The sequence below is a fragment of the Ostrinia furnacalis genome, unplaced genomic scaffold (assembly GCF_004193835.3).
Source record: "Ostrinia furnacalis isolate ACB-3 unplaced genomic scaffold, ASM419383v2 OfSCF0694, whole genome shotgun sequence".
Taxonomy (NCBI): Eukaryota; Metazoa; Arthropoda; class Insecta; order Lepidoptera; family Crambidae; genus Ostrinia; species Ostrinia furnacalis.
In genome coordinates, this window is record NW_021130933.1 from 156,876 (window position 1) to 173,420 (window position 16,545).

Here is a 16,545-nt window from a genome sequence, read left to right on the forward strand (position 1 = left end):
GGATCTTTCATTCGCGAAAACCCTCATTGTAATGCAATAAAATTAGTATAGACTCTGCTAGATGATGATGATGATGACGATGATGACTTACGTTTGCGTGTGTTTTGCTTTTAACAGGTGTTGGTGGTTTGGCACTGTCACCAGAGCCTTCTTGGGAGTTGTTTTGAGAATTTGTTTCTGAAACAAAACATAATTTTAATTACAATTTTAATCTTTAAATGCCATGTTAGTATTTCCAATACTCAACAAGATACACTCACGCCCGTATTCACAAACATTACTATGAGGTCTCACAGTGCACGTGAACGCACAGGGTGACACAAGAAGCAATCACAGAGCTCTATTCAACGATGTGCGTTCGACTTGCTGCTTCACTTAAACAAGCATTTGAAAATACGGGCGTTATATTGATGATGACGAAAAATACGACGAAGACGAAGTTGATGATGATTATGCCATAGCCAATGATGCTAACGTCAAATTCACTCGATGATGATGATGAGGATGGTAATGATGACTCACCATTGCCAATGATGTAATCTTCAAATTGACCTGATGATGATTATGATGAAGACTCATCTTTGATGCTGACGACTCATCTTTGATGCTGACGACTTTCCGTGCTTTTAAGCGGGACAAACTTGACCTTCTCTGGTTGGGTTATTGGCGGTCAAGCTGTAGATCCTGGCTACACAGGAGTTGCAGCGGTGGGAACGAGAGGTGCGAATGGTCCCGTGTTTTGACGAAGACGGTAACGACTGACCATTGATGCTGACGACTGACCATTGATGATGACGACTCACCACTGATGCTGAAGACTGACCACTAATGCTGACGGCTGAAGACTGACCAATAATGCTGACGACTGACCACTGATGCTGACGACTGACCATCACTGATGCTGACGACTGACCATTGATGCTGACGACTGACCATTGATGCTGACGACTCACCATTGATGCTGACGTCAAAGCCCAAGTTATACACAGCGTCAGCGATCTGTTGCGGAGTCACCGCCAGCGTCGAGCGTACCCTCGCTATGCCTGAGGGTAGGTCTACGGACGCTGATACGACTCCCGGCATCTCTTGCAGTGTGCCTGAGGATGAGAGAGACGGGTATAAGTTGAGCAGTTCACTAAAGAACGTTGGGCTGTTATTGCGATTGTCAAAGTCGCGAAAAATAAGTCAAAGATTTATAAAATGNCAGAGTCAGCGTCAAATAATTGGTGACATCAAAAGTGGCCAAAAAGTTGACAATACAACCTTATTCCAATTGTAACAAAGACGTGTTGCGAACTTTTGGCTACTTTGGGTGTCACGAACTACTTGACGCTGACTGTATCATAAAAAATAATCTCTTTGCTCTAGAATTAAAACTAGACTCAAGGGTTTCCAGGGTCGATTCCCAGTAAAGACAAAAATTTCTGCTCGGTTTGGTTATGGTAGGGCTTATTCTAAGTCCGCCTGGATAGCTACCACCATCTTACCACAACTTACTAGTCTGTCGCCATATCAACAATATTAACAGTATTATTTTGGAGGTAAGATAGCCAGTTCATCTGTGGTTGAGGATTCTGGGTAAAGCTCTCTTGTACAGTCACGGAATGAAAAGGTTCGTCAGTTTTCNATAAAATGAATTTTCCCAAAAAACTTAGAGACCATTACCATAAAGCATAAATTAATCTCTTTGCTCTAGTCTAGGAATAAAACCAGACCTAGAGTTCCCGACATCGATTCCCAGTGAAGGCAAAATTTTCTGCTCGGTTTTGTTATGAGTTATGGTAGGGCTTATTCTAAGTCCGCCTGGCTAGCTACCACCATCTTACTAAAGTCTGTCGCCATAACAACAATGTTAACTGTATTGATTTAGAAGTAAGATAGCCAGTTCCTCTGTGGTTGAGGATTCTGGGTAAAGCTCGCTTCAACCTTCATCTCACTTGATGGAAAGTAACGATCAGGTCAACCTGATCGTTACTTTCCATCGATCGATCAGATGCAGGCCAAGGGCTTCCTCGTTTAAATGAAATCAAATAGTTTATGCAGTACATAGGCCCTCTCCACTTATACACGTCCCAAATATAGCTTGCCCTACCACCACTTCGGGACAACATATGGGCTGGTGCTGAGAAGAAGTGGCGAAAGAAAGTCAGTTGAGGATAATAATACACTATTTTGAACTTTACTACCTCGTGTTAAGGGTTTACCAACCTTCGATGGTGTTGACGCACGACTGGCAAGTCATGCCGGTGACGTGTAGCACCACCTCGCTTTCTTCGCTTGATGTCCCCATGTCTATCAGAAGATCGGTGGGTATTGGCTTTGGTAGGAGACTTCTGTGGGGAGAGAAAGAATGTATTAGAGATGAAGAGGTTGCATGTAAATAGACGGACAACAAAGTGGTAGAAGAAATGTGTATTTTTTTGCTCATTGGCGGGCAAGTAGATTGTGGATTGTGGCTAAAGAGCAATGTGCTTTAAGCAAAGTAGAATTTAAGCATCTCACTCTTGATATCGTAAGAGGCGACAAAGAACGACCAAACAAATATGCGACCATCAGGCCTCCCCATTCCGCCTGACAAGTGTGGAGATTGTACGCTAAATTGACCTGATGAAAACTCACCTGGCCTCGTCATCACCTCTAGTTACGCCAAAGCCCATGTCTTGAATAAGTAACCTTATACAAGACATGGATTTCGACGTCAGCTGAGTAAAATTTGACCACCCCCACTCTTGGCGTGGAGGTCTGGGAAGACGACTAAGGGACAAATATGCGGACATCTTGCTAGCGTGAGGAATGTAAGCCAAATCTTCCATTTGCCTCTCTTGCTCCTTCGAGTGGAGACTAAATGGCCTGATGATGGTGACTACTCTGTATCTCACCTGGTCTCGTCATCACCCCCTGGCACTGGCACGTCGAAGCCCATGCCTTGTGTCAAGTGTTGTGACGTATGTCGTAAGAGCTCACTAGCCGTGTGGCCTATATGGTAGGGTCGCTCCTGCAGTAGACTGAATGACCTAGTGAAGACTCATCTGGCCTCGTCATCGCCCGGCACGTCGAAGCCCATATCTTGCATGTGGTATGGTTCCAGCAAAGTAGACTACGAGTATGTACACCCCTACTCTTCCCGTAGATGTCTCTCCACAATTTGCCTCTGGGAAACTACAGAAAGTCGTGATCCTGTAGTGAAAACTGAGTGGACTGATGACTCACCTGGCCTCGTCATCGCCCGGCACGTCGAAGCCCATATCTTGTATGTGCGCGTGGATAGCAGAAGCGGAGCACGCGCGCGGTTGATCCACTGGTCACGCTAGCTAGTGTACAAAAACCTGGAGTGGTTTCAGGAGCGTGGTGTTTGGGCACTATAACTTTTCTCATGATGTCGAAAGAGCTCACTGTATGGCCTGTAAGAGGATTGGGGAGGTTAGGCCAAATCCTCTATTTGTCTCTGATAATCTACAGAAGATGGTGCTCCTGCAGCAGACTAAATGGCCTGATGATGGTGACTACTCTGCAACTAGCTCCGTCTGCGTGTGGAGTGTAGGTCTAACCTAGTACATTAGAGGGGGTCATGCTAATGATGATGATGATGATGATGATGATGATGATGATGATGATGACTCACCTGGCCTCGTCATCGCCCGGCACGTTGAAGCCCATGTCGTGTCGTGTAAATGCACGCGGTTGACACCAGATGTAGTCCTATTGATGCTATCGTTTCATTAATCTAATGCCGTCCACTGCTGGACAAAAGCCTCTCCACAACAACGGCTCCTGCGCTACCTGCATCCAAGTGCTTCCCGCAATCAAAAATCAAAATCAAAANCACGCTAGCTAGTGTACAAAGACCTGGAGTGGTTTCAGGAGCGTGGTGTTTGGGCACTACAACTTTTCTCATGATGTCGAAAGAGCTCACTGTATGGCCTGTGAGAGGACTGGGGAAGTAAGGCCAAGTCCTCAACCTGCCTCTGGTAATCTACAGAAGATGGTGCTGCTGCAGCAGACTAAATGGCCTGATGTTGATGACCACTCTGCAACTAGCTCCGTCTGCGTGTGGAGTGTAGGTCTAACCTAGTACATTAGAGGGTCGTGCTAATGATGATGATGATGACTCACCTGGCCTCGTCATCGCCCGGCACGTCGAAGCCCATGTCGTATATGCACGCGGATGATACCAGAAGAAGCCCTATTGATGCTATCGTTTCATTAGTCCAATGCCGTCCAATGCTGGACAAAGGTCCTGCGCTATCTGCATCCAGATGATTCCCGCGATCTTCACCAGATCCTCGGTCCACCAAGTCGGAGGTCTACCTACAGTAAGTTTTCCAGTCCGTAGTCATTGGTGCCCCTAGAAGTTTGGCGATTCTGCGGGCTATGTCCTTCATGATAATGCGTGCAAGTCTACAAAGGCTGCCGTGTCTACGTAAGCTTTTTATGACCCGATGATGATGGTTACTCTGTATCTCACCTGGTCTCGTCATCATCCCCTGGCACTGGCACGTCGAAGCCCATGCTTTGTATCCAGAAGTGTTGTGACGTATGTCGTAAGAGCTCACTAGCCGTCTGGCCTATATGGTAGGGTCGTGCTCCTGCAGTGGAGCCTAAAAGACCTGAAGACTGATGATGATGGTTACTCTGTATCTCACCTGGCCTCGTCATCCCCCCCTGGCACGTCGAAGCCCATGCCTTGTGTCAAGTGTTGTGACGTATGTCGTAAGAGCTCACTAGCCGTCTGGCCTATATGGTAGGGTCGTGCTCCTGCAGTGGAGCCTAAAAGACCTGAAGACTGATGATGATGGTTACTCTGTATCTCACCTGGCCTCGTCATCCCCCCCTGGCACGTCGAAGCCCATGCCTTGTGTCAAGTGTTGTGACGTATGTCGTAAGACCTCATTAGCCGTCTGGCCTATATGGTAGGGTCGTGCTCCTGCATTGGAAACTGGGTGGACTGATGACTCACCTGGCCTCGTCATCGCCGCCCGGCACGTCGAAGCTCATATCTTGTATGTGGTATGGTTCCAGCAAAGTAGAATACGAGTATGTACACCCCTACTCTTCCCGTAGATGTCTCTCCACAATTTGCCTCTGGGAAACTACAGAAAGTCGTGATCCTGCAGTGAAAACTGAGTGGACTGATGACTCACCTGGCCTCGTCATCGGCCGGCACGTCGAAGCCCATGTCTTGTATGTGCGCGCGAATAGCAGATAGTGCTCCACTCGTAACGCTAACTAGTGTACAAAGGCCTGGAGTGGTTTCAGGAGCGTGGTGTTTGGGCACTACAACTTTTCTCATGAATGTCGAAAGAGCTCATTGGATTATGTTGATGACTACTCTGCAACTAGCCCCGTTTGCGTGTGGAGTGTAGGTCTAATCTAGTGCATTAGAGAGGGTGGTGCTAATGATGATGATCATGATGATGACTCACCTGGCCTCGTCATCACCCCCTGGCACTGGCACGTCGAAGCCCATGCCTTGTGTCAAGTTTTGTGACGTATGTCGTAAGACCTCACTAGCCGTCTGGCCTATATGGTAGGGTCGTACTCCTGCAGTAGACTGAATGACCTAGTGAAGACTCACCTGGCCTCGTCATCGCCCGGCACGTCGAAGCTCATATCTTGTGTCCAGAAGTGTTGTGACGTATGTCGTAAGAGCTCATTAGCCGTCTGGCCTATATGGTAGGGTCGTGCTCCTGCAGTGGAGCCTAAAAGACCTGAAGACTGATGATGATGGTTACTCTGTATCTCACCTGGCCTCGTCATCGCCCGGCACGTCGAAGCCCATGCCTTGTGTCCAGAAGTGTTGTGACGTATGTCGTAAGAGCTCACTAGCCGTCTGGCCTATATGGTACGGTCGTGCTAATGATGATGATGATGATGATGACTCACCTGGTCTCGTCATCGCCCGGCACGTCGAAGCCCATATCGTGTCGTGTATATGCACGCGGATGATATCAGAAGTAGCCCTATTGATGCTATCGTTTCATTAGTCCAATGCCGTCCACTGCTGGACAAAAGCCTCTCCACAACGACGGGTCCTGTGCTACATGTATCCAGATGATCTTCACCAGATCCTCGGTCCACCAAGTCGGAGGTCTACCTACAGTAAGTTTTAAAGTCCGTAGTCATTGGTGCTCCTAGAAGTTTGGCGATTCTGCGGGCTATGTCCTTCATGATAATGCGTGCTAGTCTGCAAAGGCTGCCGTGTCTACGTAAGCTTTTAATGGCCTTATGATGATGGTTACTCTGTATCTCACCTGGCCTCGTCATCACCCCCTGGCACGTCGAAGCCCATGCCTTGTGTCCAGAAGTGTTGTGACGTATGTCGTAAGACCTCATTAGCCGTCTGGCCTATATGGTAGGGTCGTGCTCCTGCAGTAGACTGAATGACCTAGTGAAGACTCACCTGGCCTCGTCATCGGCCCCCGGCACGTCGAAGCCCATATCTTGCATGTGGTATGGTTCTAGCAAAGTAGAATACGAGTATGTACGTACACCCCTACTCTTCCCGTAGATGTCACTTCACAATTTGCCTCTGGGAAACTACAGAAAGTCGTGATCCTGCAGTGGAAATTGAGTGGACTGGTGACTCACCTGGCCTCGTCATCGCCCCCTGGCACGTCGAAAACCATGTCTTGTATGTGCGCGCGAATAGCAGATAGTGCTCCACTCGTAACGCTAACTAGTGTACAAAGGCCTGGAGTGGTTTCAGGAGCGTGGTGTTTGGGCACTACAACTTTTCTCATGAATGTCGAAAGAGCTCACTGGATTATGTTGATGACCACTCTGCAACTAGCTCCGTTTGCGTGTGGAGTGTAGGTCTAACCTAGTACATTAGAGAGGGTCGTGCTAATGATGATGATGATGATCACTCACCTGGCCTCATCATCGCCTCCCGGCACGTCGAAGCCCATGTCGTATATGCACGCGGATGATACCAGAAGTAGCCCTATTGATGCTATCGTTTCANGACTCACCTGGCCTCGTCATCGCCCCCCGGCACGTCGAAGCCCATATCTTGCATGTGGTATGGTTTCAGCAAAGTAGAATACGAGTATGTACACCCCTACTCTTCCCGTAGATGTCTCTCCACAATTTGCCTCTGGGAAACTACAGAATTTCGTGATCCTGCAGTGAAAACTGAGTGGACTGATGACTCACCTGGCCTCGTCATCGCCCGGCACGTCGAAGCTCATATCTTGTATGTGGTATGTTTCCAGCAAAGTAGAATACGAGTATGTACACCCCTACTCTTCCCGTAGATGTCTCTCCACAATTTGCCTCTGGAAAACTATAGAAAGTCGTGAACCTGTAGTGAAAACTGAGTGGACTGATGACTCACCTGGCCTCGTCATCGCCCCCTGGCACGTCGAAGCCCATATCTTGTATGTGCGCGTGGATAGCAGAAGCGGAGCACGCGCGCGGTTGATCCACTGGTCACGCTAGCTAGTGTACAAAGACCTGGTGTGGTTTCAGGAGCGTGGTGTTTGGGCACTACAACTTTTCTCATGAATGTCGAAACAGCTCACTGTCTGGCCTGAGAGGATTGGGGAGGTTAGGCCAAATTCTCTATCTGCCTCTGGTAATCTACAGAAGATGGTGCTGCTGCAGCAGACTAAATGGCCTGATGTTGATGACCACTCTGCAGCTAGCTCCGTTTGCGTGTGGAGTGTAGGTCTAACCTAGTACATTAGAGAGGGTCGTGCTAATGATGATGATGATGATGACTCACCTGGCCTCGTCATCGGCCGGCACGTCGAAGCCCATGTCGTGTATGTGCGCGCGGATGATACCAGAAGTAGCCCTATTGATGCTATCGTTTCATTAATTTAATGCCGTCCACTGCTGGACAAAAGCCTCTCCACAACGACGGGTCCTGCGCTACATGTATCCAGATGATCTTCACCAGATCCTCGGTCCACCAAGTCGGAGGTCTACCTACAGTAAGTTTTCCAATCCGTAGTCATTGGTGCCCCCTAGAAGTTTGCAAAGGCTGCCGTGTCTACGTAAGCTATTAATGACCTTATGATGATGATGATGATGATGATGATGATGACTCACCTGGCCTCGTCATCGCCCGGCACGTCGAAGCCCATGTCGTGAATGTGCGCGCGGATGGCGGCAGCGGAACACGCGCGCGGGTCATACCGGAAGTAGCCCGCGTGCTCAGATAGCTCCACCTGAAACAGTTGGGGTTGAGGGTGAACGGAAGGTTCTGAGAAGATTGTACGCTATTCTATGTGTCGAAGATTTGACTACAGTTAACTAAAAAAAACCTACTGTGGTCACATAACTGTCAACAACTTCGAGTGTAGTGTCTCCAACCTTCAGAGGAGTGGGTACAACACGGGCATTTGACATAATTTTTGTCTTGTCCATGTTCATTTTAAGACCCACTTGTTGAGAGGCTCTACTGTCTCGGAGTTTCCCTGCGTGATCGAATCAGAAATGAGGAGATCCGTAGGAGAACAAGAGTGACTGACATAGCCCGCAGAATCGCTAAAATTAAGTGGCAGTGGGCGGGGCACATAGCTCGAAGAGCTGATGGCCGCTGGGGCAGGAAAGTTCTTGAGTGGCGACCACGAGCTGGAAGACGTAGCGTGGGCAGGCCCCCCACTAGGTGGACCGACGATCTGGTGAAGGTCGCGGGAGGTACCTGGATGCAAGCGGCGCAGGACCGGTCTTTGTGGAAGTCCTTGGGGGAGGCCTTTGTCCAGCAGTGGACGTCTTTCGGCTGAAACGAACGAACGAAGACCAGAGCATACCTCAGTAGACCGCAGTAGACCAATATAGTGCTCGAAGTAGAATAAAGACCATAGTAGACCAGTATAGACCACAGTAGACCATACCTTAACGTATTGCACGCCGGGCAGCTCGCTTACAGAGCCCTCTATGCTCCTCACGCACGACTGGCATGTCATGCCATTGATCGGGACCCGCACCGCCACCAGCTCTTGGCTGGGCTCTCTGTGGACAACAGAAATAATATTATTAATAACTTGATTTGACATTCCATGCCCAATGAGGTTTACATGGGTTAATCTGTAAAGCCGATGGGGCAGCAAGGTTCTGGAGTGGAGGCTGCGTACCGGAAAACGCAGCGTGGGACGTCCACCCACAAGGTGGACCGACGACATCATAAAGGTAGCAGGAAGGCGCTGGACGCAGCCGCTATCAACCGGGTAGCATGGAAAGCATTGGGGGAGGCCTATGTTCAGCAGTGGACGTCCTATGGCTGAGATTATGATGATGTTGACGAATATGTAAAGCACAGCTCGTAAAACTGATGGCTCTTGGAAGAAAAGTTCTAAAATGCCCACCATGAGCCGGAAGACGTAGTGTATGCAAACCTTCCACTTGGTGGACCCAAGGTCTGGTAAAGATCGCGGGAAGCACGTGAATGCGGGCAGCGTAAGACCAATCCTTGGGGGAGCCCTTAGTCCAGCAGTGGACGGCACTAGGTTGAAACGAACGAATGGCTTCTAGAAATGCTAGACAGAATTGCAGTCACTTATTTGCCAACTTAAATGACCATTTTGTTAGTTCTAATTTTCAGAGGAGTTCTGATGCTTCCGAAATAGGTAGGAAAAGTTATTAAGTAATACTTCCGGCTATGCTTACTAATGCATAAATTAGCCTTTCAACCTTGTAAAAGCCTTCATGTCACATAATCCAAGTTGTGAAATAAGAACAGTCGGCGTTTGGTTCCGGCAAAGTAACACCACGCCCACTCTTCTCATAGGCGTTGTAAGAGACGACTAAGGGACAAATATGCGAGCATCAGGCCTCCCCAACCCGTGTGGCCAGCGTGGGGAGTGTAGGACAAATCCTCTTGCCTCTGGTAAATTAGAGAGGGTCCTGTTCCTGCAGTGGAGATTATTGATCTAATGATGATCTTATAAAATTTATTTATTGTGAAATTAAACTTTCGAGTTCCTTTTTAAGTCAGTCTACTTGTGACCACGGCTGCAGCATGCATAGCAGCCGAAACGTCAATCTGTGAGTACAAAGACTCATATAAAAATGTCGCGTTGAGTTGTTGAGACCTGTGTTTCTCTATTAAACGTGTTACTATATTTTGTGATAGTCTCACTATATTTCAGAGTGCTTATCAATTGCATTAAAATAAGTCCAAAAACAAGTTAGTAGTCGGAAATCCGTTGTAAGAAGTAAAATAATGTGTATTTGTGGTTTGAAATCAATCATTTCAAAGAAATCTATCAATCAGTCACCAAGTCATTAACATTGGCCTTGTTCTCTTTAATTAATGACTCAAGGGAACGGTTACATTGTGGGCTGATTTGTTATTCATTATCCTGCTTTCGCCTCCGAGATTTATTTTACCATGTAGTACCCCTGTACGACAACCCAATCCGCACACAATATTCAGCGTAGTAGTATTAAAAAACAAAAGAGCGGGCAACCCCACCCCTACCACGCTGTGGGCTCGGTGTCCGAGCGGTCTCATTCCTTTGTGCGCACGCGCAACGACCGCACGCAGTATAAGAAAAATGCTTACGTGACGTCACCAGGACGTTTTTACCGACAAAAAACGTAATTATTTTAAGTTGTGCAGTGTAGTGACGAGAATTAGACCCAACAGTAAATGTATGTACCTAAATGTCTATTACAGCTGCTATGGAATGTATCTAGGTGACCTGGAGATACAGCCGGATTATACAGGGTGGTTATACATATGGAACGATAAGTGATCTCACTCGATTATTTCTAAACTATACAAGATATCGAAAAACTAGTTACTGATTCTGAAAGTGCTTCACGAGCTCTTTCAAATGGTACCAATAATAGGTTACAGATTATGGAAGCTGGTAACATTGATTTTTTGGATTTTGTAACTTCTCGTTTCCACCCTGTATAATCCGGCTGTATCTCCAGGTCACCTAGATACATTCATACATACCAATTTTTGTGATAAATAGGCATTTTGTATTAGTTTTTGTATAACGCCTGAACAAAAACAAAAGGTAAAATTTTGGTGTTATACATTGATTTCGAATATAATAAATATATAATTTAACTAATTAGGACATGACAAAAAAACTGAGGTATGTCTCGTTTCTGTCGGGCCTGGGTCACAGATGACCGTTCTTCTTTGTATGAAATTTTTAGTTCTTGAACGTTTCCGCTAGGGGCGCTGTACAATCCTTTATTTTTTTAATGCCATTTTTTGACGCGCTCACTAGTGAGCGCGTTTGATGTAAACTCACACTAGGCCCTCAGAATTAATAAATTTGTAGCGATCAGTTCACATCAACGCGTCCTGTCATTGGTCGCTGCGATCTAGAGATCTATGCATGCGAAGTGTGTGATCGCCATCGACAAAGAACGTAAGTATATTTAAATGCAGCTATTGCACCACTAATTCGCCCCCAACTTGGCCCAGTCTACTACCGTGCGCTTAACACCAAGTAACGTGCATTCGTTGTTAACCATTATCTCCAGAACCAAACAGATTGGTCACAGTTTTCTCATTTTCCGCATGTTATACGTTTTAATGGGTTAACTTTGTTTGTCTACACATTTTTACGGTTTTCTTTATCTGTCTTTTAAACAGGAAATACATAAACTCTCGAACTCAAATCACTCATTTTGTTTTGCAACTGGGCTTCAAAGAGCACTTTTACACGTCCCAGTATCCCACTGCTTCGGGACAATAAATGGGCTAGTTCTCAGAAGAAGCTATGTACACATATAGTAGGTCACTAGGTGTAAGCTTACTACACACATAGTGGTATTTGTTTAAATGAAAATGAAATATTTTATTTAGCGACCCAAAACAAAATCGAAAACAAAACTAGAACTAAGTAGAGTAAGTAATGTGCGTGTCACCGAAATGGTATCCACTCAGCATCATGCCGAGGTGTCGTAAGGGACACCACGACGCCTGGTCTTCCGTGGATACTCAAGGGGCAAGACTCAAAAAACGTAATTAATTTTAGTCACAACGCAAACAAGGTCACGGGCCACGGACAGAAGCTGTTTAACAGTGTTTTTCAACCTGTGGGCCGCTGGGGGGTCGCGAAACCTCTATAGGGAGGTCGCGAAGCCTCTATGAGGGGTCGCGAAGCCTCTATAGGGGGGTCGCGAGAGGTCGTAAAAACTACCCCAGTAAAAGCAGTTAAGTTTTGAAGACAGATTTATCCGAAATCTAATAAGCAATTGTTGTATGGATTGAAGTATTCGGTCCCTACAACATTCTTGTAAGATTATTAAAATGCATGAAAAAAAAGCGAACGTTCGGGGGGTCGCAAAGTATTTTTTGATACTAGGGGTTCGTGTCATGAGAAAGGTTGAAAAACTGCTGTATAAGGTCAAAGGCCTTGACCCCAACAATGCATTAGGTAACAGTAAAGCATTACTGTCTACTCATATAACGCCAAATAAAATTCCCCACACATTTCTCACGTACGAGCACATAGATAAGATAATATTAAAAACCAGACCGCGTAAAAGTATCGTGCTGTTTTTAAAAGGTACTTTTTATCAGTACTATGTGACAATAATAGTAATAATCTCACNCTCACCTGGCCTCATCATCGCCTCCCGGCACGTCGAAGCCCATGTCGTATATGCACGCGGATGATACCAGAAGTAGCCCTATTGATGCTATCGTTTCATTAATTTAATGCCGTCCACTGCTGGACAAAAGCCTCTCCACAACGACGGGTCCTGCGCTACATGTATCCAGATGATCTTCACCAGATCCTCGGTCCACCAAGTCGGAGGTCTACCTACAGTAAGTTTTCCAATCCGTAGTCATTGGTGCCCCCTAGAAGTTTGCAAAGGCTGCCGTGTCTACGTAAGCTATTAATGACCTTATGATGATGATGATGATGATGATGATGATGACTCACCTGGCCTCGTCATCGATTGAATGATCAAACGAACTTACCAAGTGAAGTTCGATCTAAATTATCCTGTTTTCGCCGAAGAGATTTAAGGTCCCTCCCAACCCGAAGATTTCTATATCTTCTTCCCTGGAGGTAAACGTCAATGTCATCTCTTCTCTAAATATAATGAGACCGCTCGGACACCGAGCCCACAGCGTGGTAGGGGTGGGGTTGCCCGCTCTTTTGTTTTTTAATACTACTACGCTGAATATTGTGTGCGGATTGGGTTGTCGTACAGGGGTACTACATGGTAAAATAAATCTCTTCGGCGAAAACAGGATAATTTAGATCGAACTTCACTTGGTAAGTTCGTTTGATCATTCAAAAATATTTTACATCCTGCTAAAAATATGGAAAGTTAAGATACATGTCAAAAACAGGCCAAGTTTTGTGTATAGGTTTGGCCAAACCAACGCGTGTGCATCTTGCGTGCGCGATGGCGATCAGTGGGCTTAGAAAGAAGAACGNCCCGGCACGTCGAAGCCCATGTCGTGAATGTGCGCGCGGATGGCGGCGGCGGAGCACTCGCGCGGGTCATACCGGAAGTAGCCCGCGTGCTCTGATAGCTCCACCTGAAACAGTTGGGGTTGAGGGTGAACGAAAGTTTCTCAGTGGGAAGATTGTTAGCAATTTGTATTGCACAAATTACTAATAGTCCCGTTAGCCCCTCGTGGTAAGCTAAATAAGCTTGTGTTACGAGTGGGCTCACCACAATAGTCGAGCGGCGGTGGGTTTTGAACCCGCGTTCCTCGGATCTCAAGTCGGCCAGTCCGACCCCTTCACCGTTCGGCTATCATTTCCGATCGCTCTCATCAAATGGCCATTCTTTGACAAGACGAGACATGAACGGAAATGGGTAGTTACAGTTCCAATGTCCATAGTACAGTCAGCGTCAAATAGTTCGTGATACCCAAAGTAGACGATAAGTTCGCAATACGTCTTTGTTACAATTGGAATAAGGTTGTGTTATAAACTTTTTGGCCACTTTGGGAGTCACGAACTCTGAACGACTGTACATGAATGTAAAGTACAGGAATCGTTCTGAGCCATCGTGCAAGATTATATCAGAGTAACTGTAGACCACAGGAGACCACAGTAGACTTGAGTGGACTGTAGCTCGCTGACAAAGGTCTCTAAAACTCAAGTCTTAATAACTCAAGCTTCAGCCAAACCAACGCGTGCAGATGACGTCGGCGATGGCGATCATAAGCCAATGACAGGACGCGCGACCTGTCATTAGCCTATACACGCGCAATGATCGCCATCACTGACGCGATCTGCACGCGTTGGTTTGGCTGAAGCTTTAGGAAGACTACAGTAGACCGAAGAAGTAGACCTATCACTGTGACTGAATAGACCACTTTAGTCCGGAGTAGATCAATGAAGACCGGAGTAGATCACAGTAGACCGGACCAGATTAGACCATGTTCTGCTCTACACCATAATAGTTGGTCTATTGGCAGTAGAACGTACCTTAACGTATTGCACGCCGGGCAGCTCGCTTACAGAGCCCTCTATGCTCTTCACGCACGACTGGCATGTCATGCCATTGATCGGGACCCGCACCGCCACCAGCTCTTGGCTGGGCTCTCTGTGGACAACAGAAATAATATTATTAATAACTTGATATGACATTCCATGCCCAATGAGGTTTACATGGGTTAATCTGTAAAGCCGATGGGGCAGCAAGGTTCTGGAGTGGAGGCCGCGTACCGGAAAACGCAGCGTGGGACGTCCACCCACAAGGTGGACCGACGACATCATAAAGGGAGCAGGAAGGCGCTGGACGCAGGCCGGTATCAACCGGGTAGCATGGAATGCATTAGGGGAGGCCTATGTTCAGCAGTGGATGTCCTATGGCTGAGATGATGATGATGTTGATGAATCTGTAAAGAATCTGTACAGCTCGTAAAACTGATGGCTCTTGGAAGACAAGTTCTAAAATGGCCACCATAAGCCGGAAGACGTGGTGTAAGTAGGTCTTCCACTTGGAGGACCAACGATCTTAGTGGTCGCAGGAAGCACCTGGATACGACACCTTAGGATAGGTCATTAGGGACATCTTTGGGAGAGACCTTTGCCCAGCAGTGGACGGCACTAGGTTGAAACGAACGAATGGCTTCTAGAAATGCTAGACAGAATAGCAGTCACTTATTTGCCAGCTTACATGACCATTTGTTAGTTCCAATTTTCAAAGGAGCTCTGATACTTCCGAAATAGGTAGGAAAGTTATTGATTATATAATACTTCCGGTTATAGGCATTAGTAAGTATAAATTAGCCTTTCAACCTTGTAAAAGCCTTCATGTCACATAGTCCAAGTTGTGAAATAAGAACAGTCGGCGTTTGGTTCCGGTAAAGTAGAACCACGCGCACTTTTCCCATAGACGTCGTAAGAGGCGACTAAGGGACAAAAATGCGAGCATCAGGCCTCCCCAAACCGTCTGGCCAGCGTGGGGAGTGTAGGACAAATCCTCCATTTGCCTCTGGTAAATTGGAGTCGTGTTCCTGCAGTGGAGATTATTGATCTAATGATAATCTTATAAAATTTATTTATTGTGAAATTAAACTTTCGAGTTCCTTTTTAAGTCAGTCTACTTGTGACCACGGCTGCAGCATGCATAGCAGCCGAAACGTCAAGCTGTGAGTACATAGGTAACTCATACAAAAATGTCGCGTTGCGAACCGTATTTCTCTATTATATGTACGTATTACTATATTTTGTGATAGTCTCACTATAATAATATTTCACAGTGCTAATCAATTTATCCAAAGGTCCAAAGGGTACTACAAGGTTCGAGACTATATTGATGACAAGGATGCGTGGTCAGTTCAGTCTGCACATATTTGATGTACTCGAATTTGGTTATTCTTACCGTTAGATAATTCCTGGCAATTAGTGGTGACTGAGTTTGTTCCGGCGTTTCTTCTCAGCACTTGCCATATGTTTGTCTCGAAGCGCTGGTAGGGCCCAAAAGATAAGGAGACATGTAAAGTGCCCCATAGGGGCTACCTTTTCTTTTTTTATTATTTACTATATTTTGACGTTCATAAGTGCCACTTGTGGTCTAAACTGACTAAATACTTTTGATTTTGATTGATTTTTGATTTTATCATTAAAATTAAAAAAAAAATAAGTCCAAAAACAAGTTAGTAGTCGGAAATCCGTTGTAAGAAGTAAAATAATGTGTATTTGTGGTCTGAAATCAATAATTTCAAAGAAATCTATCAATCAGTCACCAAGTCATTAACCTTTTAATTAATGACTTAAGACTTAAGAGAATGGTTTTACAATGTAGACTGATTTGTTATTCAAAACATTTTTTTACATCCTGTTAAAATTATGGAAAGTTAAGATACTATGTCAAAAACAGGCCAAGTTTTGTGTAAAGGTTTGGCCAAATCAACGCGTGCAGGTCGCGTGCGCGATGGCGATCAGAATTCATAAATTTGTAGCGATGACTTCACATCAACGCGTCCTGTCATTGGTCGCGGTGATCTATGCACGCGCAGTGAGTGATCTCCATCGACAAAGAACGTAAGTATATTAAAATGCAGCTATTGCACCACTAATTCGCCCCCAACTTTGCCCAGTCTACTATCGTGCGCTTAACACCAAGTAACATGCATTTGTTGTTAAC

At 46.1% G+C, this 16,545-nt stretch overlaps 1 protein-coding gene across 1 annotated transcript in view; it reads right to left on the reverse strand.

Moving 5' to 3' along the window:
• The window catches only part of ATP7 (copper-transporting ATPase 1), an 89,622-nt gene that overhangs the window by 41,065 nt on the left and 32,012 nt on the right, over positions 1-16,545 (reverse strand). The window contains exons 3-7 of the mRNA XM_028299954.1: positions 14,379-14,496; positions 8,056-8,174; positions 2,209-2,333; positions 954-1,097; positions 92-177 (exon numbers count right to left, since the gene is read on the reverse strand). Coding sequence (XP_028155755.1) covers positions 92-177; positions 954-1,097; positions 2,209-2,333; positions 8,056-8,174; positions 14,379-14,496 — 592 coding nt within the window. The remainder of the gene's footprint in view (positions 1-91; positions 178-953; positions 1,098-2,208; positions 2,334-8,055; positions 8,175-14,378; positions 14,497-16,545) is intronic.